Here is a 22,884-nt window from a genome sequence, read left to right as displayed (position 1 = left end):
ACTGGTGGTTTCTCTGCAGCTTGAGGTCTTCAAACCAATTTTGAGGATTTCAATAACTCGGTCCTGGGATAGGGGTTGTTATAAAATTGGATGGGTGGGGTTCTGTGGCCTGCCTTGTGCAGAAGGTCAGACTAGATGATCAGATTGGTCCCTTCTGACCTATGAGTCTATGAGTCTATGAGGAACAGTATTCCTGATGATGCCACAGCACAACTGGCTGCTGAGCTCTGTGCCTTTATCCTCACACACAACTATTTCAAATTTGATGACAAAATATATCTCCAGATCAATGGCAATGCTATGGGCACCCGCATGGCCCCACAATATGCCAATATTTTTATGGCCAACCTGGAACAACGCTTCCTCAGCTCTCGTCCACTCACGCCCCTTCTCTACCTACGCTACATTGATGACATCTTCATCATCTGGACCCATGGGAAGGAGACTATGGAAAAATTCCACCACGATTTCAACAGCTTCCACCCCACCATCAACCTCAGCCAGGACCAATCTACATGGGAGGTCCACTTCCTAGACACCACGGTGCAAATAAGTGATGGTCACATTACCACCACCCTATACTGAAAACGTACCGACCGCTATGCCTACCTTCATGCCTCCAGCTTCCATCCCAGGCACATCACACAATCCATTGTCTACAGCCAAGCACTGAGGTACAACCGCATCTGCTCTAACCCCTCAGACAGAGACCCACACCTACAAAATCTCCACCAAGCATTTTCAAAACTACAATACATGAGGAAATAAGGAAACAGATCAACAGAGCCAGACGTGTACCCAGAAGCCTCCTACTGCAAGACAAACCCAAGAAAGAAACCAACAGGACTCCACTGGCCATCACATACAGCCCCCAGCTAAAACCTCTCCAACGCATCATCAGGGATCTACAACCCATCCTGGACAATGATCCCACACTTTCACAGGCCTTGGGTGGCAGGCCAGTCCTCGCCCACAGGCAACCTGCCAACCTGAAACATATTCTCACCAGTAACTGCACACCGCACCATAGGAACTGTAGCTCAGGAACTAATCCATGCAACAAACCTCGATGCCAACTCTGCCCATATATCTACACCAGTGACACCATCGCAGGACCTAACCAGATCAGCCACGCCATCACCGGTTCATTCACTTGCACGTCCACCAATGTAATATACGCCATCATATGCCAGCAATGCCCCTCTGCTATGTACATCGGCCAAACTGGACAGTCGCTACGGAAAAGGATAAATGGACACAAATCAGATATTAGGAATGGCAATATACAAAAACCTGTAGGAGAGCACTTCAACCTCCCTGGCCACACTATAGCAGACCTTAAGGTGGCCATCCTGCAGCAAAAAAACTTCAGGACCAGACTTCAAAGAGAAACTGCTGAGCCTCAGTTCATCTGCAAATTTGACACCATCAGCTCAGGATTAAACAAAGACTGTGAATGGCTTGCCAATTACAAAACCAGTTTCTCCTCCCTTGGTTTTCACACCTCAATTCACTACATGCATCTGACAAAGTGGGTATTCACCCATGAAAGCTCATGCTCCAAAACGTCTTTTAGTCTATAAGATGCCACAGGATTCTTTTATAGATCAGAGGAAGTGTGTATGACATAACATATGTACTGAAGTTTTATTTTTTAGCCCATATTTCCAACAGTTATTAAACTTGAATATAGACCACGGTTTTCCTGTGTCCAATGTGATCTGGGAAGAAAAATCTTTTATTATTTCACCCACAATTTCAGGCTGTATACTTATGCTGGTCATTCCAGTTCTGGTGAGCATAGGATACATCTTTTTATTAAAATTACAGCTCATATTAGTATTCAAAAGTAAGTGAATTTGCAGTGTCTTATTTCTGCTATATCTTACTTATAAATTACCCTCTTTCCAGAATGTATTTGAGGATTTTCTTTCTTCACAAATCTGATTATATGCAAAGGAAGTACTTTCCTTAATCTCTTCTTCTCCGTTACCTTAAAATGGATTACTGAGATAAGTAAGATACTGCTTATTCTTGAATCGTGTGCAGGGCAGGGCAGGGTAGTGCAGTGTTGTTCTGTTTTGGAATTGAAAGACTGGTAGTTGAATGGCCAAATCCTGTGGAACTCTATACAAATGTAGGCATGAGTATCAAGAAACAGCAGATGAATCTTGATTTAGGCTGCATTTCAAGTTCTGATGTTACTATGACCATATTTTTAGCCTTGATATGTAAATTATCCTACTGTACTAGCTTTTCAAACAGTGCTGTGTGTTTTTCTTTTCTTGTTTTCTTTTATGCAGGTAGTGCCAGGCACATAAGTGTGATTATACTACCTATTCTGCCTTATATTTCATTTTGGTTCCAATCCCCTTTTCTGTAGTTGCACATTACTGCTAAACTTTTCTTTCTCCTGTGAGGTTGAATCTAGTGGTTTTCCTTGGTGCAGTTTCCAGGGTTGGCTTGATGGAGAATTGTCTCTAGAATCAGTTTACCCTCTCCTACTTAACAGAAATTAAATGCAGTTAGAATTGGGATTCCATTAGAATCCCATGGAAGTCATCTGAACTGCATTGGGGAAACTTAGAGGAGAATTTGACCCCTTATGTCAAATCCATCATACACCAGTTTTCCATCAGTCCACAGAAATGCTACCACACTAAAAAATAATCTTTGTCTTACATCATTGTCCCATCTCCTTTTGCAATCAGTAAGCATCCTTCCCATTGTCAGGTTGCATTTACTGTAATGCAGAATAAGGGAATTTTAATAAAAAGAAAGTGAGGCTGTTTGTGCTTGTTTATAAAAGATTTGTATGTAAAATGCAGTCCTAGCATCACTGCAAGCTAAAAGTTGTACTTCCATACTTCTACTTTCTACTGAGTTCATTATGAAAGTCTGGCACTAAATGGCATCCTTCTTGGCAATCTTAATAGAGAGGTCAAGGACTGAGTCAATATGGAAACTGAATTACTCCCTCCTTCAAGGTCTCTCCACGTTTCAGGTCAGGTTTGAGGGCCATTAGTAGGACAGTGCAAGGAAGCTGCAGTGCTGCTGCTAACTTTGCAATAACTGTTTTGCAAAAAGTGTTGTCTGTCTGGGATCCGTCAAAAGCATTTAATTAGCATTTTTTTCTTACCCCTGGCAATAAAACAGTAAAACCACAGACTTTATGGTTTATTGAAAGCCAGAAAGGTGTTTTACCTTAATTAAGCTGATTAAAGTATAAAAAAGGAAGATTGTTGCTGCTTGAGAAAAGACTGATCAGAACTTGTTCTCCTCTAAGTCTCTTTTTTAGCTCTCATGGTTTCAGCTATGTTTTTTGTTCTGACAGGATGGCACATATGGAATGGACTGTGCTGAGCGCTGTGATTGCAGCCATGCAGATGGCTGTCATCCAACCACTGGTTACTGTCGCTGTCTCCCTGGATGGTCAGGTAAAATAGAGATTAATATGAGGGTTAAAAATGATGACAACCTAAATAAGGTGGGACCCAATCATTCCTTTTGCTTTGGTGGGCAGAGACGATCCAGACTGGTAGTTTCTGGGATGGGAAGTACAGAAAGATAGGAATGCCACCTCCATGGCATGTGTTCCCTTTCATGGAATGTAAAGCTCCCTAGGATCTGGGCTCTGCATACATTTGGGAGTGGAAGTGGGAAGTCTCAAAATGCAGCCAACCTCCACACCATGGGGTCCCTTCAAGACAAGGTCAGTAATTGTGTGGATATCTAAGGTAATGCTGACAGAAAAAGGTAATGCTGACAGAGCCACACCTGCACCATTCCCAAGGAGACTTTTTAACACTCAAGCACTAGGCAACCAGCCAGCGGGATCATGGCTCCTGCAGAAGCTGTGTTGTCAGCAGAACTGTCTGACATTTTTTGCGCACACAGTTTTTCTGATGAAAAGTAATCTTTAAAAAAACTGAAATTTTGGTAACATTTCTGCAACATTTGTATTGATTTTTTATTCAATTTTTTGTCAAAATTGTGTTTGAAATTGTTACTGAACACTTTTATTTGCAGAAAAATGTTTTCGGTAAATGAGAATGTTCATTGTTTTTATCGTGATTTTGATTTAAAAAATTGATGATAAAAATGTGGAAACTTGCAAAAAAAACCCCACAATTGGGTCCATTCCAAACACTGTGAAACAGAAGAGGTTTAGAAATTTATTATGAGACTCTTGTTCCATTTTTTTCTACCAGCTGTACAGTAACTCCTCACTTAACGTCGTCCCGGTTGTTACTTCCCTGATCTATTAGAGCACATACTCATTTATAGTTGCGCAATGTTTCCTTTTAACGTAGTTTGGCCAGGCGGGCTTGGAACTAGGTGGGCTGGCAGTGCCCTATCAGCTCCCGTCCACCACCATCCCCAGCGCTTCCCACCTCTCGGCGGCCTTGCAGATCAGCAACTTCCCCCTCTCTCCCCGCAATCAGCTGTTTCATGGGCATCCAGGAGGCTCTGGGGGAGGGGAAGGAGCGAGGATGCAGCACTTAACAAGTTATAGCATGTTTTTCTGCTCACAGAAAGTTTGCAGACAGACTGATTTCTTCAAACATAAGCACTATTTGAATTTACTTAGTTTATTTTGCAAGTCTGTATTTTAACTCTGTGGATAGATCACAGACATTTCAATGCAGATATTTGATACTCAATATTTGAAATTCATATGTTGGTTAGCTGTTGCCATTGGTTATAACTTGCGTTATACTGTTTCTGTTCTCTGATCGGTTATGTTTAGTTCTTACAATCGAGATAGGCACTGACAAAGCCAGTGAGGCTTTGATTCTTGCAGAGAGAAAAGGGAACTAGCAAGGATTCATAGACCTTGCCTGAACTATCATTCTAGTGCGTATGAGAGTGCCAGGGTGGCCAGAGGGTGGAGGAGGAAATAAAAAATAGAATACTGTACAATGTATTGACTGGCTGAAGAGCTTAAATTAATTTTCACTTGTCAAGTTCATACAGAATAACTTTTTGCGCAAAAATTCTCATATTGTGTGTTTGGGATCATGAGCATGAGCTTGCAGGGTTGGTGTGTGTAATCAGACGTCTTCACAAATTACGCAGGCACAGGTAAGAAGACCAACTGAAAAATTGTCCATTAGTCTCTTAATATGGAGGCAAATAGTCATGAAGGCCAGCATCATTTTATAAAACTGCAAAGGAAACTTAAAAAATATAACACATTTGTTGTAATGACTTTAGTAGAATCATGACAAACTTTTTTATAACAGGTCTTTATTAGAGACTTGAGAATTATCTATAGAATATAAAATATTAGAGACTTGAGAATTATCTATAGAATATTCTAAACTTGGTTGTGGTCAAGACTTTTAAACGTAGCACAACTCTCCTGTCCTGTTTGAAGCCAGTTACTGAAAAGAGAGCAATGACTATGCATTTTTGCTTCTTTCAAAGTTAATTTCCCTTTTATACTTAGGGATGAGAAACGTTAGCCAAAAAAAAAAAGCCTCACACATGGTTATGGGTGAAATTGAGTCTCCCTGATGATGTCATCTTGGCAGTGTGTGTAAGAGAGACTAGTTTCAACATGTCACTGATGTCTAGACATACAGTATCTTATAAACAAGATAGTTTTCTTATACTGTCTGACAAAATCCTCCACCCACACACCATAGGTCAGACTGACAGCCATGCAGCAGCCACACTTATTTATGAATGTATTTATATTTAGAATGGAAAAAAAAAGATAATACTTTAGCAAGAGGTTCTAAAATAGCTGTGCCATAGATTCACATTTTAGTGATGGCACTTTGACTGTTGGGGGTAAACAGACTAATAGTGGTGAAGATATCTTTTGTTATAACAGCAATTTAAACAGATTGGTAATGTATGAAAAATGAATGGAGATACTGAAACTCAACAACATAAAATGATTAGATTTTTAAAAAGAGATCATTGAGCAGGTATATGCTAGGATTAAAAACTCCAAATTCTGTAGTTTACAGAGATATCAGACCTGATCCTGCTTCCACTGAAATCAAGGAGAAATGTACAGGTGGAAGGACCCCAAGAGGTCATCAAGTCCAGCCTCCTGAAGTGAGGCAGGACCAAGTAAACCTAGACCATCCTGGCAGATGTTTGTCAAAGCTGTTCTTAAAAAACCTTCAATGATGAGGATTCCACAACCTTCCTTAGAAGCCTGTTACAGAGCTTAATTACCCTTAGAGTTAAAAAGGTTTTCTGAATATCTGACCCAGAAGTCCCCAATCAGTGGGGCATGCCCCCTAGGGTGGCACAGAGGAACATATGGAGGAGAATGGGGGGTGGGGAGGAAGTGCCATCCAGCTCCATTCCTGGCCCTGGCCCCAGCCCAGGCTGCCAGCTCTGTGCCTGGGGTCATGGCTGCCGGCCCCACTCCTGGCCGTGGTTGCCAGCCCCATGCCCAGGGGTTCAGCTGCTGGCTCCATGCCCAGGGTTAGTTTGGCATGATTTGTTCTTGATAAATCTAAGCTAGCTATTTCTTATAACCCTATTATCCTCAAGATGCTTACAAATTGATTAATAATTTGTTCCAGTATCTTGACAGGTATCAAAGTTAAACTGACTGGTCTATAATTCCCTGGGTCCTCTTAGGGTACACTGCAGTTACACTTGTGTCTGGCCTATGTCAGCCAACTCAGGCTCATGGAGCTCAGGCTACAGAGCTGTAAAATTGCAGTGTTGATGTCAGGGCTTGGCCTGGGGTCTGGGATCTGGGACCGTCCCCTCTTGCAGGGTTCCAGAGCATGGGTTCCAGCCCAAGCCCAGACATCTACACTGCAGTTTTATAGCCCCGCAGTCTGAGCTCTGTGAGCCTAGTGAGGCCACTACGGGTGTTCAATAGAAGTGTAGACATGCCCTAGTTCCCCTTTTTAAAGACAGGTATTATGTTTTTTCATCTCCAGTCCTCTGGGACTTCACCCACACTTCATGAGTTCTCAAAGATAATTGCTAACAGTTCCTAGATTGATTCAGTAGTTCCTTAAGTACCCTAGGATGAATTTCATCAGGCACTGCTGACTTGAATGCGTCTAACTTATCTAAATATTATTTAACCTGTTCTTTCCCAATTTTGGCTTGTGTTCCTTCCCCCTTGGTGTTAATGTTAACAAAGAATATTGCTATCGACGTCATTTCAAATATGATTCAGCTCTTCGAAAATACTGTGTCTGAGTCCTCCCTTTTAAAATAAAAGCAGATATTAGGCATTTTCAAATGGTAGTTTTGTACATCAGAGGAATATTATGCCACGGATTGTTTTTGTGGCATCAAGTATGATCTTAAGAGGGTGCTGAGCAATTGTTAAAGTCAGTAGCAGTTGTAGTATTTGGGGGGGAGCAGGTACACAGCCAATACATGTAACATTTAGTAGTTAGCACTTTTCCTCCATTTTCATTATTCCTCCTAAGGGTCATTTGTGTGCCTAGCATCATGGGTAGCAGTGTGGTGGGGAAGCAGAGCTTCTGTGTGTCCTATTCATACAGGTGGTTTGGAGAGGGCAGAGCAGGGCAGGGTTTCAGGGGGAGAGGCCATGGCTTCACCTCCTCCTCCCAAAACACAGTGAACTGGGGAGCTGCACTAGCATGCTGGGGAATGTGCACTGAACCAGACATAGACCTGGTACAAGTTATTCCTTCTCAGGAGCAGTGAGGGAACTGGCTGCTCCTGAGGCAGTGCAACAATACATTGTCTTATACTTTGGACTTATGGCAAAGCCACAATTGAGCAGTATGTCAACAAATTAGGATAGTATTTAATTTATTTTTATAAATAAGTTTGCCTTTAATCTGAACCATGCCCCCCAAATATTGTTTTGGTTCTAAAATTCTTTATACTTTTAAGAACAAAATTGTAAACTCACTATTGGATATTTCATTGTTATGAGCTACCACAAAGTAATCAGAATCATTTTTTAAATATCTATATTATTTCTACAGTATCTTCTATTGTTACACAGTGAAAGGTTTATGTTAAGAATGTTTGTCCTAAAGGAAACTCCACCCCGTTTGGAGAATTCAAGCTAAGAATGCTCACCCTATAAGAACCAAGCCCTGTTTAGAACTTAAACTAAGAATGTTCACCATATAGAAGCCCCACCCTGCTTAGAACAGCTGGAATTAATGGAGTGGCTTATTTTCTGGTTCTCACTATTCTGATGCATTCCAGGAGCCACTTGAATTATTATGGTATAAAAGGGACGCACCTGCATACCTGATATTTTTTTAATGTCTTCATTTGGATGGAGAAGAATAAATAGGACAATGGAAAAGAGTAATGTGCTTTAAAATAAAAGAGCTTTAAAACTAAGAGACTTACATGCACACAAACCCCTTATTGTTAAATAGTGACCATTACATTTGGTACAATATGTCCATGCACACATTAATTTACATATGGATATATTTTTGGTATTTCTAGTTCTCATCTTAAGCTCTGGGTACTCAATATCTAATTTAAAAAAACAATAGTTTAAACTACCATTATAAACCTAATGCGCTTGGATGCTATACACTATTCCACTCTATAAGCATTATCCAGCAACTTCAGTAACATAACAAAGCTATTATCCTTATCCTCTAATTTCACCTCTTCCACAAACAGGCATGAAAAAAGTGGAGTTTGGAGCAGGCCAGTAAAATTAGCAAATCCAGGCAGTAGCAGGCCAAGACGTTCCACTGAACCAGTGTAAAAAGCACAAGATTTTATTTCAGACAACTTAAAATATGCCATACTTCTTAGTGATAACACATTATTCTTTTGCTGTGTTGCACACTATTTTGTTAGAAGTTTGGAGACGCTGAAGTAATACCATGTCATACTGATACTGCACATGCAATTTTAAAAATTAATTTAAGGCTTACGTGGTGCTGGGGATTATGAAATATGCTATGTATATCAAAACAATAGCACTGGCTTATGAAAAAGACAGATGCAATAATTCCTGTCTATGTTATGCCAGCAACTTGTACAGTATTCAACCATATGTTATGCCAGACAGGATGTTGGTGTCTTTTCCCTAACCTGGACACCTGCTGATGCTAGTCAGATTGTCTGTCACCATATGTGTCTGCTGTAATGAGGAAGTGTCGTGTTTTTACCATGTGATCCTGACATTACTTTGGGAGGCACACTTGTTATTGAATAGAAAAGTGAATTGCCCTAATTATCAAAACTTGCCTCATGGATGTGAATAAGCAGGTTCACTGGATAGCCTGAATTCTCTGTCTGTCTGTCTATCTTTTATTCAGTATGCATTTTTGCATACTGTGGACTTGTCTCCACTTATCGGTGGATCAATGCAGCGGCGATTGGTCCACCAGGAGTTGATTTGGTGATTCTAGTGAAGACCCACTAAATCAACTGCAGATCACTCTCCCGTCAATTCCGGTACTCCACCAGAACAAGAAGAGTAAGGGGAGTTGACAGGAGAGCATCTCCCATCGACATAGCATAGCGTGGACCCTGCGGTAAGTAGATCTAAGCTACGTCAACCTGAGTTATGCTACTAATGTAACTCAAATTGTGTAGCTTAGATTGATTTTCCCCCCATAGTGTGTGATATCTTTTGTGTCTTTTTTTTCTGTGACGTTCCCTCGCCACATTAACAGCAAAAAGTGTTCCACTTTAGCATAGATTAGAAGAGGATCACTGACTCTTTAAAAAGATTACTGTAATAAATGGTGTGTATAGCACTAGTGCCATGAAGGAATTATAATGCTGAGCTGTGTGTCATAGGCACTATACTGTAGAAAGCTGAAGGAGATTCTTGTTTTGCTTAATTGACTGGGGTCTGTAATTTTGGAGCATAAGGATCTGAGTCCTATCCTTGCAATCTCAGTGAGTGCTGTAGCATACTGACAGCCATCACAATAAATCATATTGCCACACATTTGTGATAATTCTGTACTATGATAAAGAGCACATTTACTTTCCAAAACATATGGTATGATAAAGCCTTTGTTAAATAGCACTTTTTGTTTTGTTTTATTGTTTTACATATTGTTTTACAGTGAGTTCATTGTGTCCCCAGATTTGTTGGGGTTGTGCACTCGGACTCCTTCTATATACAGAGGCGATAGTGCTTTCTTTTTAAGAACAAACTTTCAATAGATTAACACAAGGAAAGGAGACATTATTTTATTTCTTTTTTCTGTGGCTGTTTAGAATCTGATAACTGAAAAGTTAAGTGTCGTTAGACAGGGTGGCAGGGTGTGGAAACCATAGAGCCTCAGAAAGAAAAGATCACCCACTAAAAAACTGTGAAATCTTGGAAGTAACTGGGCTCTTCCTTTAATAAAATAAACAAGATGTGTGCTACCAGACTCTGTTTCAGCAGGGATTTTGTAGAGAGGTTGATGCTGGCTTGTTTCCTACAAAAGCAGCTGGAGACTTATTCCTTCCCCAGATACAAATCAGTATATGTACCTGTCTGCTTACATGTTCCCTTTTCCCCCCAACCCCAATAGAGTGGAACTGCCTTGCTTATAGTGAACTTTATTATAAATGGAATATCATTATATCTAAGTGGATGGAAAGTTCAGAATTGTTTCAATGCGTTACGTTGTGCAAACTGAAATTCCAAATGGTCTGAACTGATATGAAAAATTCAGTGATCCTGTATTTTCTCCAATTGGAGACACTGAAGTTTTATCTATTCCCTCAGTTTCCCCTAATTGGAGATCAAGGACTCCCCCTCTTCTCAGCTGGAGACAATGAAGGCATCCCCAACAACCATATCCCCATTGAGATTGTCCACTTTTGTACCCTGTGCTCTCTCCATCAAGCACTCACCCCAACCTGATTACCTTCTCAGCCCTCGTCCAGACTAACCCGCGGCATCGGCGGGTTAAAATCGATTGCTCGGGGATCGATATATCGCGTCTAGTCTGGACGCGGTGTATCGATCCCCGAGCGCGCTTACATCGATTCCGGAACTCCATCAATCCGAACGGAGTTCCGGAATCGACACGGAGAGCCGCGGACATCGATGCGGCGCCGTCCAGACTGGTGAGTACCTCGATTTTAGAAATTCGACTTCAGCTACGTTATTCTCGTAGCTGAAGTTGCGTATCTAAAATCGATTTTAATTCCTAGTCTGGACGTGGCCTCAGTGGTCATTCACTCATTTAGTAAAGAATTAGCGAAGCTTTCCTTGGTTTTCTCCATTATAGGATGCACCTGCTTTCCCTCTCAGGAGTCTGAGCTTTCTTTTGAACTGAAGTATTGTAAGTTTAAGGAAAAGTGTTTCTCATGTAAATAAAAACAAGAAATGAAATCGGTGGGAGGCCAAGATTTTATGGAACATTTTGAGGGCCTGATCCTGCTCTCAGATACAGTGTTCTGTGTCAGAATTAACTCCAGTGTATAGCAGTTATAGTAGGTTAAAAACAGGTCTTGAATCTGTTCCTTAAGGATATAATAGGAGACTCCATATGCTACACAGAGTATAAATACACCTACATAGTAGCATGATATTTATCTTATTGTATGTTGGACTATTTTCCTCAGTCAAATGGAGGGTGAGTAAGCTAGAAAGCATGCTCAGTGTCTGGGAACAATAGTTTTGCCTGTGTCACTACAGATCACAAAGAATTATTTATGGAATTTTTCTCTTAAAGGACAAAAATAAATAAGCCATGAGCTTTCAATGTGGGTTGATTTGGATATATCACTTACTCTCAAACTATTAAAAGTACAGTGTATGGAGTATGTAAACACTCTGCTAGTATGGCTGAAAACACTGATACCCCAAAAGAATTATTTACTTCAGTCATGCAATTCAGATGCCGAGGGAATGCTGATTTAGATGTGAGGCCCTTGGCATAAAGCACTGGGCATTAAATGCATGAGTATTTCTTCAGAGCTGCTTAGCTGAAGTTTATCATGACCATTCAGCTATTGCCTAGCAACTTGTGGAAGCAATCAAAGAGCTCTTTGTCCGCAGCCCTGGCAAAAACATTTCTTCACAGATCTCCTTATCAGGATCAAAAGCAACACACAAACTTATAAAAAATACTTTTATTGGATAAGAAAGAAAATACACATTTTTAAATCAAATTGTTCATCACCATGTCATACTGGTTATGTCAAAGTATCTCTTGCAAACCCCACTAAAAGCTTGTCTTCCTCAGTTCATAGCTTTGCTCTAAAGCTTAGCTCTCTTTTCTGAAATGTAGTGTACAAAATCAGAGCCTGGAGAATTCTCTCTCTTTTTTGTTTAATCTTTTTGAAATTTCTGCCCTTCTCTCAAAAATAAGTTAGTTTTTAAGTTATACAGATGTAAAAATTAAACCTAAAATTTCCTGTTTTTAATTTTTTTTGTGTTCCTCTCAATAACAACTAATAGTTGAGATATTTTAAAATATGTAGCTAGAGATACAATATATCATTAAATTAGTATATGTACCTCTCTGCTTATACATGCCCCCAACTCCCAATACAGTGGAACCTGCCTTGCTTATACGGAACTTGGATATAATGAAATTCCCTGTATAATGAAGCGGATGGAAAGTTCAGAATTGTTTCAATGCATTACGTTGTGCAAATTGCAATTCCAAATACAGCAGTGACCATTAAAAATGCAACATTTGCCCATAGTTATGGACAATAGTATCTGAGATGCAATGTTTTTTCCTTTGTTAAGTATCCTGAAATAATTCTCTACCTGATCACCTTCACTCATCAGAAAACACATGGGAAGAGGAAAAAGTTTTCTTCACGGAAATTTCTCCTTGACCACTGTATGGGGAAAGGGCTTGTCTTTTTTTCTTCTTCCTCCTCATGTTGGGTCCCCCAAACCTCATTGACCCTATGGGCCTGGGACTCTGCCCCTTCTATACTAATGTCCCCACAAAGCATGGTTGTCATAGATCAGTGATTTTCAAACTTTTTTTGTGGGGACCCAGTTGAAGAAAATTGTTGATGCCTGTGACCCAACGGAGCTGGAGATGAGGGGTTTGGTTGTGGGAGGGGCTCAGGGCTGGGGCAGAGTTGAGGTGCAGGGGTGAGGGCTGCAGGGTGGGGCCAGGAATGAGGGGTTCAGGATGTGTGAGGGGGCTCTGGGCTGGGATGTGGGAGGGGGTCAGGTCTCTGGGCTGGGGATGCAGACTCTGGGGTGCAGGAGGGGACTCTGGGTTGGGGGGGGCTTAGGGCTGGGGCAGTGGGCTGGGGTGTAAGAGCGGGTCAGGGCTCTGGGCTGGGGATGCAAGCTCTGGGGTGGAGCCAGGGTTGAGGGGTTTGGGGTGCAGGAGGGGCTCTGGGTTTGGAAGAGGCTCAGGGCTGGAGCAGAGGGTTGGGGTGTTGGGCCAGGGCTTATGTCCAGCGGCTTCCCTGGTCTGTCCTGGCATCGCAGACTGCCCTGCGCCCTGGAAGCAGCCAGCAGCAGTTCTGGCTCCTAGGTGGAGGCGCGCATGCGGCTCCGTGCAGCTCTTGCCCACAGGCACCACTGGGAACTGGCCAATGGGAGTGCGGAGCCGGTGCTTGGGTGAGAGCAGTGCTCGGAGTCTCATGGCCCCTTCTGCCTAGAAGCCAGACCCACTGATAGCTGCTTCCGGGACGCAGCGCGGTGTCAGAGCAGGTAAGCACTAGTCTGCCTTAGCTAGGCAGCACCACCGACGGGACTTTTAATGCTGACCAGAGCCACTGGGTCACTAAGCAAGGCAACCCAGTGCCTTACATGCTGTGACCCAGTATTGGGTCACAATCCGAACTTTGAAAAACACTGTCATAGAGGCGTCTCTGTGGGCAGATCATAGGAGACCAGGGTTGTAATAATTCATAACTCATTATGGACTACGTAATCTCAGAGAACACTCTGTGGTAGCTGTTGGCAAATGCTGACTTGTTACTAGGGACCACTATATACTGCAACTCAACTCATCCTCATTGAAACTCTGTGAAAAAATGTTCGCTATGACAAGATCCCACTGTGTGAAGCTCTGTATGATATGAAGGATGATGCACAAATAGGATGAGTTAAGGCAGATAGTGTACAATTTAATTCGGAAATGTGTTGTTTTTGAGAGGTGATGTTACAAACTCATAAACCCAGGCCAGAGTTTTCAAATTTGGGTTCCTAAATAAGTCCATATTTAGGCATCTAATTAAGTGGTCTAGTTTTCAGACATGCTAAAATCCCACAGTTCTCACTGATTTCAAATGGGGGGTCCTTAACATGTCTCAATATCAGGTCACTTAGGTGCCTAAGTATGGACTTATTTGTCTAATGTTAGGTACCCAAATTTGAAAATACTGGCCCAAGTTATTGAGAAGCTGGTTGTTTTGTGTTTTAACTCTAGATAAAAGCAGGACAATCAAAATACCTGTGTAGGCAAAAAATCAAACGTGATGGTAGTATTGTTAAGATACAGGAACTCTTTCATCTCATGGCAATAAAAATTCTTTTCAGGTCAATATTAATCAAAGGGTTGTTATTATCTTATGGCTGTTAGGTGACCTGTATCTGGATTCTAATAGACAAACGTTTTCACTACTGTCGACACTGTCTTGGTCCCCTTTTTGACAGTCTTAACAGAGAGTCCAACGATTTAAGAATCTGGTGATTCACCTTTCTTCTAACCAGAGAGGTGCTCATTCCTTAATTAAATTCAGGCAGTTTGCAGGGCAGTTGTTGCGGGGCTGGGAGGGGCCAGGGGAGAGGAATGACACGGCCTGTATGGATGAATAGGGTAATTTATTTTCAAGGATTTTCAGCATTTCACTAACACTAGATACTCACTTCTCTGTGGTTTTTAGAAGATTTTTCTCAAATATCACATGTGAAACTGTTTTGCCTTTTTTGAAAAGTCTGACAGTAAGTTATCTGAAGGAGTAAGTGACCAGAACCATATTTTGCTGGAAAAGCTTCTAAAGCAAGTTGTACTTGTGGCTGGATTAAGTCCTTTTTTTCTTTAGTCAAATGAATCATTCAATAGAGGCACTACAATAATCGACAGTTGCTAATGCAAAGTACTGTAGACACAATAAGGTCTGAGTACCACAGTAGTTGCTTACTGGCATTTAACATGCAGGGGACTTTTCAGAAGTGGATAAAAAAGGAAGAAAATCAGCAAAGTTAGATTTAATGTTGCTGGTTTGTAAAGAAAAAAATGTCTATGATTCTAATTACCAGTTCATATTATGATTTGTGCCTGTTTCTGTATTGGGGTTCAGGTCATGGCAATTTTATATTCAGTTTTGTGCCAAAAACAGACAAAACACTGAATGACGGATGTCCTTAGTACTGTGTTGCAGCTAAGCATTTTGGAATGCTCACATGGTGTGTTTTGAAACCTTTTGTGTGCTCTACATTTTTCCATTTGGTGTGAGGTTTAGTGGTAATCAGCTCACCACTCATTAGAAGTCATTCCCTGTCCTGATCACTATTGTTACATGAAATTATCTCAGGCCTTAAGAATTTTTACATTCAGAAGAGAAGTTTCTGCAGTACTTTGCTTTGTCTTGTACATTTTCCTCACAAAGAAGTGACAATGATCTTCTGCTATCTGGAATGATCATTACAGAGGAACCAAAAGCCATTTGTGCCGCATTTGGATTATTTTGCACTTTTCCATTTCATTTCTCTTTGCAGCTGGTAAACAGAACATACTCATGGTGAAAATGAGGAGTGGACAAGGCCTGATTTTATAAAGGTCACGGGAGACACCAAAAATGTTTGTAATACTGGAGGCTTGGCTAATTGGGGGTTCCAGCCTTGTGGAATTCTTAAGCTTTGCTAAGCTGAAGCTGAGCACCTTAAGAGTTCCTAAATCATTGTGGCTTAACTTCAGTTTTACAGATTTTAAAAGCTCAGCAGGAGTGAAGCTTGAAGGTAGGATCTCCTGTAGCTCATATGTTCTGTGGAAGTAAAGTTGCAGTGATGCTTTCCTGCTGCAGAGCTTAGGATCAAGTCCTGCACACAAACAATCAAAGTCGGAATGTAAAGGGATCCAGTGTTGCGGAGTCCAGGAAAGGCAGAAGCAGGGAGAAGAGCCTGATTAAAGAATGGGATGAAATCCTGATCCTATTAAAGTCTATGGGAGTTTTGCCCTTGACTTCCATGGGGCCAGGATTTCACCCCATTGTTTATTATCTGTGGTCTATAGAATCTGACTACTGGTACTGCTGGTGACATCTCTGTGTATTTAATGGCTTGCAGGTATACATTGTGACAGCGTGTGTGCCGAGGGTCAGTGGGGTCCAAACTGTTCATTGTCCTGTTACTGCAAAAATGGAGCTTCGTGCTCTCCAGATGATGGAATCTGTGAATGTGCACCAGGATACAGAGGCACCACTTGTCAAAGAAGTAAGGACAATGCTTTAAAAATTTCTTCCCTTCTTCCTTTTTAAAATATGCGTATCACGTGTCTCTATGTGGTTTTCCCAATATGTGATGTAACAGGCCCACATTCTGCGTTTTAATTGTGTTAATATACAAGGGGAAACAAAACGTGCTGTATGTACAGTTATCAAATAATTCCCATCAGTAATCATCTTCTTTTTGTTACTATATTTTTATACTTTTATTTATTATTTATATACTGCTATAGTAAAGGGTCTTACAATCAAAGTCCAAAATTTTCAAATCCAAGTTCCTAATATCAGAGTCCTAAATCCATATTTAGGCAACTGCATAAAAGAAGCCTGATTTTCAGATGCACTGAACATCTGCATTTCCCACTGAGTTCAATGGCAGTTGCTAGTCTAATTATTACTATTATTTAACAATTATGTTGCAGGAGCACCTAGATGCCAACCAGGCCAGGATCTCATTGTGCTAGGCACTAACACAGTATACAGCACACAAATGTACTGTATGTACAGACATATAAATATGAAAGGTTTTGCAATCTAAAAGACACCACATAACAGAGAAGACAAACAAATGGGCTGAGGTGGAGTGGCAAAAAACAGGATCACAAAAATTATAGGGTGTGCACAATTCTTAACCATCAAAGAGTACAAATTACCATTGACTACCTTCCTAGGTTTTTCAGACTGTATTTTCCTGTTTGTACCCTAGAAGAGGTGAGGGAGAGAGATCCAGAGTAGAGGTAGATTTGTGAGTCATAAGCGTAGAGATGGTAGCCTTTTTTTCTGAAGGAGATCACCCCCAGGTAGGGTTTTGAATGAGAAGAGTAAGGGACAAGGATGGAGACCCGAGAAATCCCCACTGAAAGAGGAAAGGAGAAAGGCCTATCCAATGACTATCAAAAGATAAGAGCAGAACCAGGAGTGGATGGAGTCACAAAGCCCAAGAATGAGAGGATTTCAAGAAGAAGAAGATGAATATGAAAACAACAAGGAGTCCGGTGGCACCTTAAAGACTAACAGATTTGTTTGGGCATAAGCTTTCGTGGGTAAAATATCTCACTTTTTCAGATGCATGGAATGAAAATTACAGATGCAGGCATTATATAATGACACATGAAGAGAAGAAGTGAGGTATTTTACACACGAAAGCTTATGCCCAAATAAATCTGTTAGTTTTTAAGGTGCCACCAGACTCTTGGTTGTTTTTGTGGATACAGACTAACACAGCTACCTCCTGATACAAAAGCAGCAAAGAGTCTTCTGGCACCTTATAGACTAACAGACGTATTGGAGGATTAGCTTTCATAGGTGAATACCCACTTCACCTGATACAAGACGGATATTGTTGACCTTAATATTAAATTCCTGACATTACTGTGGCATTAGTATTCTCTAAGCATTTCTAGTTAAGTGGTGTAATTGTTCTTTACTATCACTTGCATGCCTCTCAAAGGACTTTTTCAGTAAATCAGTTATCCCAAAAGAAGACTAAGAACCTAGGAACACAAAAAAGGCCATACTGAGTTAGATCAATAGTCCACCTAGCCTAGTATCCTGTCTTCTGACAGTGGCCAATTCCAAGTGCTTCAGAGAGAATGAACAGAACAGGCAGTCTTTGAATGATCCATCCCGTGTTGTCCACACCCAGCTTCTGGCAGTTAGGGGCTAGGGATACTCACAGCATGGAGTTGCACCCTGACCATCTTGGCTAATAGTCATTGATGGATCTATCCTCCCTTAACTTATCTAATTCTTTTTTAACCTTGTTATAGTTTGGCTTTCACAATGTCCTCTGGAAATCAGTTTCACAGGTTGACCGTGAGTTGTGGGAAGAAGTATTTCCTTCTGTTTGTTTTAAACCTGCTGCCTGTTATTTTCACTGGGTGACCCCTGGGTCTTGTGTTATGTGAAGGAGTAAATAACACTTCCTTGTTCACTTTCTCTACATCATTTATGACTTTATAGACCTCTATTATATCCCCCCTTAGTCATCTCTCTTCTAAGCTGAAAAGTCCCAGTCTTTTTAATCTCTCCTCATCTGGAAGCTATTTCATACTCCTAATCATTTTTGTTGCCCTTTTCTGTACCTGTTCGAATTCTAATATTTATTTTTTGAGATGGGGTGACCAAATCTGCATGCGGTATTCCAGGTGTGGGCATACACTGGATTTATATAGTGGCATTATAAAATGTACTGTCTTATTATCTATCCCTTTCTTAATGATTTCTAACAGTCTATTAGCATTTTTTTGACTCTGAAAACATCCACTCAATGTGCAGTGGCAGTCAAAAAAGTAAACAGAAGGTTGGGGATCATTAGGAGAGGGATAGATAATAAGACAGAAAATATCCTATTGCCTCTATATAAATCCATGGTACGCCCACATCTGGAATACTGTGTACAAATGTGATCACCCCATCTCAAAAAAAGATGTATTAGAATTGGAAAAGGTTCAGAAAAGGGCAACAAAAATGATAGGAGTATGGAACAGCTTCCATATGAGGAGAGAGTAATAAGACTGGGACTTTTCAGCTTGGAAGAGATGATGAAGGAGGGATATGATAGAGGTCTGTCAAATCATGACTGGTGTGGAGAAAGTAAATAAGGAAGTGTTATTTACTACTCATAGCACAAGAAGTAGGGGACATAAAATGAAATTAATAGGCAGCAGGTTTAAAACAACCAGAAGGAAGTATTTCTTCACACAATGTACAGTCAACCTGTGGATCTCTTTGCAAGAGGACGTTGTGAAGGCCAAGATTATAACAAGATTCAGAAAAGAACTAGATAAGTTCATAGAGGATAGGTCCATCAATGGTGATTAGCCAGGATGGGCAGGGATGGTGTCCCTAGCCTCTGTTTGCCAGAAGCTGGGATTGGGCGATGGGATGGATCACTTGGTGATTACCTGTTCTGTTCATTCCTTCTGGGGCACCTGGCATTGGCTACTGTTGGAAGACAGGATACTGGGCAAGATGGACCTTTGGTCTGACCCAGTATGGCCATTCTTATGTTCTTATTACTGATGCTGCACATTGAATGGATGTTTTCAGAGAACTATTCACAGTGACTCCAAGATATCTCTTTTGTGGTAACAGCTAATTTAGACCTCATCATTTTATATATATAGTTGGGATTATGTTTTCCAATGTGCATTACTTTGCATTTATCAATATTGAATTGCATCTGATATTTTGTTGCCCGAATCACCTGGTTTTGTGAGATCGCTTTGTAGCTCTTCACGCTCTGCTTTGGGCTTAATTATGTTAAATAGTTTTGTATTTTCTGCAAATTTTGCCACCTCACTGTTTACCCCTTTTTCCAGATCATTGATGAATATGTTGAACAGCATTTCTCCCAGTACAAATCCTTGGGGGACACCACTGTTTACCTCTCTCCATTCTCAAAACTGACCGTTTATTCCTGTCCTTTGTCTCATGTCTTTTTACTAGTTAAATAAATGTAAACCTTCCTAGTGATTTGGAACTGGGGGTATAACAAAGTGTAGTGGCTTCCACAGTTTAGCACTCAAATGGCTCTCAGAACCAATTGCTCCTGCACAGCCTAGAGACCAAGGAGACAAATGGTCACACAAATAAATCAGGGGCCAATGACAAAAATGCTTTTTCTGTAAACAGGAAAATCTTATGACTGACACAGGGCTTCACTTGAAAATGGTGAAGCGCTCCAGAGGGATTTGACCAAGTACACCGTATCAAGAGTGCATTTAAGAGACTGAATTTTGAACTAAATTAACATAGTGAAAATATAATAGGTTACTTAGGTAAATAGTAATTGCTGTTGTACAACAGACACTAAACTTAAAGCATTACCTATTATATCCTAATTTATCAGGAAATAGGTGCCAAAGGGATTAGAGAAACAAAGAAAGAAATTCCATGCAGCAGGCATTTTTTCTTTCAGTCTCTTTATTTGGCTGGTGATATAGCTCTGCTGAAGAAGGGACCAGTACCATTGGCATAAAAATTAACTGGAGGCCTCAGTGTTTCTGGTCCCAAGTTGTGTAGAAACCAGAGGTGATGTGTAGCTCTCTGCACCGTGTTAAGGAATGCAGCAACTGGCTAATTTAAAGAATAGCTGGAAAACATGCTACAGCTGTGCCTATCTGCCAATACAGCAGTGGGCTGAAGTAATTTAGATTTGTCCAACAAGTGAGAAAAAATATGAGAAGTCAATAATAGCAAAGCCTTAGGGTAAAGTTTTCCCTCTTAAGGATACAACTATCTTATTCCATTCTCCTATGTATTGTGTTGTAATGTTTTTTCTGACTACTTATCCTTTAATTTTCAAATCTATACATTTTTCAAACATAATTCATGGAAGTTATTCCTCTCATCCTCTGCTTAAGCGGAAATTTGTTTGATCTGAGTCACATTCTTGTTTGTATTTGTTTGGCTGGTGTGAAATATAGCCTGAATACATGGCTAAGCCATATTCTGCCACTGAATTACAACTTGTGCAACCCCACTGACATGAATGGGATTGCTCAGGGAGTGTGTCAGGCCAGAATTTGAGTCATTGTCATTATCGGCTTTAACACATTGAATGCTGTTCTTCACTGCCACTACTGTATGGTAGTCCATTGTTGCAGCATCCCTTCAAGTGCCTGAATGTCACCAGTTACTAACCAGACTGTAGTAAGCTCCTCAGGGTAGGGACTTTTATCTTCTTAGCTATCTGCAAGGTATTAAGCACTCATTGGAACTAGATAAATAACAATAACCACTAGTTCAATAAGTATGCATCTAGTAAATCGAGCAGAACAGGAAGTGACAGGAAGGCAGCACTGAACTGGTTAACTGTTACCCCATTTAGTTGTTGAAGAGGAATAGATCATTGTGGGGTAGAAAGTGCAAGAGGAAATGACAGTATATTCTTTCTGATTTCAGTTTGCTCTCCTGGGTTTTATGGACATCGTTGTAGCCAGGCATGCCCCCAGTGTGTGCACAGCAGTGGTCCCTGCCATCATGTAACTGGACTTTGTGACTGCTTACCTGGTTTCACAGGAGCCCTCTGCAATGAAGGTAAATGCTGTAATAAAGACCCTTGCAATGGATACAGTGACCAAGTGTGGCAATTTTTTTCATTCCATGCATTCTAGACTTATCAGATCACATTATCCGAAAGTGGTTTCTGGTTTTGTACATGCAGTTTGTAAATGTAGAAACTGAAGCCAGGTTGAAGTTGGTTGAAAAGATAGCCCTAACGGTTGAAAAATACCTTTCTTCTTTTTGTGGAGATATCATGTTCATTATCAAAAAAACCCTCTAGGTAAATGAAATAGCTGTAAAATAGATAATATAAATTTGCTCAACTGAATTTATAGCAGCATTTATTTTGGCATTATACTAAATAGGAATTTTCTTGATCCAAGACATCAGATTTCAATTACAAATATTAGGGAAACAATACAAATGAAAAATTCACTAAAATGTTTTAACAGTGTGTCCTAGTGGGAGATTTGGCAAGAATTGTGCCGGAATTTGCACATGCACCAACAATGGAACATGCAATCCTATTGACAGATCTTGTCAATGTTATCCTGGGTGGATTGGCAGTGACTGCTCTCAGCGTAAGTACCAGTTTTTTTCTTTCTTGAGATATCTTGTTTAATCAATTAGACTAAGTTCAGTTCCTTATAATTTTCTTCTTGATGCTAAAGAAACACTTTGTAACTGACTGATAAATGACAGGGACTTGTATTGGCACCTAGAATTTGTTTGGTTTGTTATAAGAAAAAGAGATGGACAAGATTAAATAAATAAATAAATAAATAAATAAATAAGGACTCCTATGTTATACGGTTAAGAGATATTTACCTATTTTACATTTCAAATCCCATATGAAAAGCCCATTTGAACATTTGCATAGCAGTTTCATTATCATAAAATTCAAACTTCATGATTAAACAGTCATGCACTTCCTTCTCTGTCTAGCTTCGTACATGGCCCCCATCACTCTAGTATTGTGAACACTCTATGAACATTAACAAATTTATCCTCAGGACACACTTTTAAGTTATGGGAGTATTATTGTCATTATTATTATCCCTATGCTATAGAGGGGGAACTGAGACATATAGATGCTAGGTGATTTCCCCATGATCACACAGGAAGACTGTGGCAAGGCTGAAAACACAACCGAGATCTCCTGTGTTCAGTGCCTTTACCCACAAGAGCCGCTTTCCTCCTCTTAAACATTGTAAATTTTCAGAGCATTTTCTTGGTTTGATTTTTGCAGTCTGACTTCTTATTTAGCATAATTTTTACAGATTTCTCTCTGTTCCTTTTTGATGTAGCTTTCATTGATGCATATTTTTTTCTAGTGACAGTCTATTCCTTGTTGTTCAGTCTGTAGATTAGTCTGATCATGCACCAATGAAGTCATTGGGAAATTTTATCAACATTTTACTTTTCTTATGATTTGTGCAATCCATTATTATATTAAATATGGGCTTCCTACTGACACCTATTCCGGGTCTATCTGAATCAGTAATCACTGGCATTAGTTTTCTGACACATGCATTTTCATGGGTA

At 40.4% G+C, this 22,884-nt stretch overlaps 1 protein-coding gene across 1 annotated transcript in view; it reads left to right on the top strand.

Annotated features, from left to right (window-relative positions):
* MEGF10 (multiple EGF like domains 10) overlaps nucleotides 1-22,884 on the top strand; it is a 158,257-nt gene that overhangs the window by 115,924 nt on the left and 19,449 nt on the right. Inside the window, exons 13-16 of the mRNA XM_030566126.1 lie at nucleotides 3,335-3,437; nucleotides 16,172-16,318; nucleotides 21,238-21,372; nucleotides 21,792-21,920. Of these exons, the coding sequence (XP_030421986.1) occupies nucleotides 3,335-3,437; nucleotides 16,172-16,318; nucleotides 21,238-21,372; nucleotides 21,792-21,920 (514 nt within the window). The remainder of the gene's footprint in view (nucleotides 1-3,334; nucleotides 3,438-16,171; nucleotides 16,319-21,237; nucleotides 21,373-21,791; nucleotides 21,921-22,884) is intronic.

This window comes from Gopherus evgoodei, chromosome 6 (genome assembly GCF_007399415.2).
Source record: "Gopherus evgoodei ecotype Sinaloan lineage chromosome 6, rGopEvg1_v1.p, whole genome shotgun sequence".
In the NCBI taxonomy this organism is placed as follows: Eukaryota; Metazoa; Chordata; order Testudines; family Testudinidae; genus Gopherus; species Gopherus evgoodei.
Note: the sequence above shows the minus strand (reverse complement) of the source record. Positions and strands in the feature narration are given on the sequence as shown.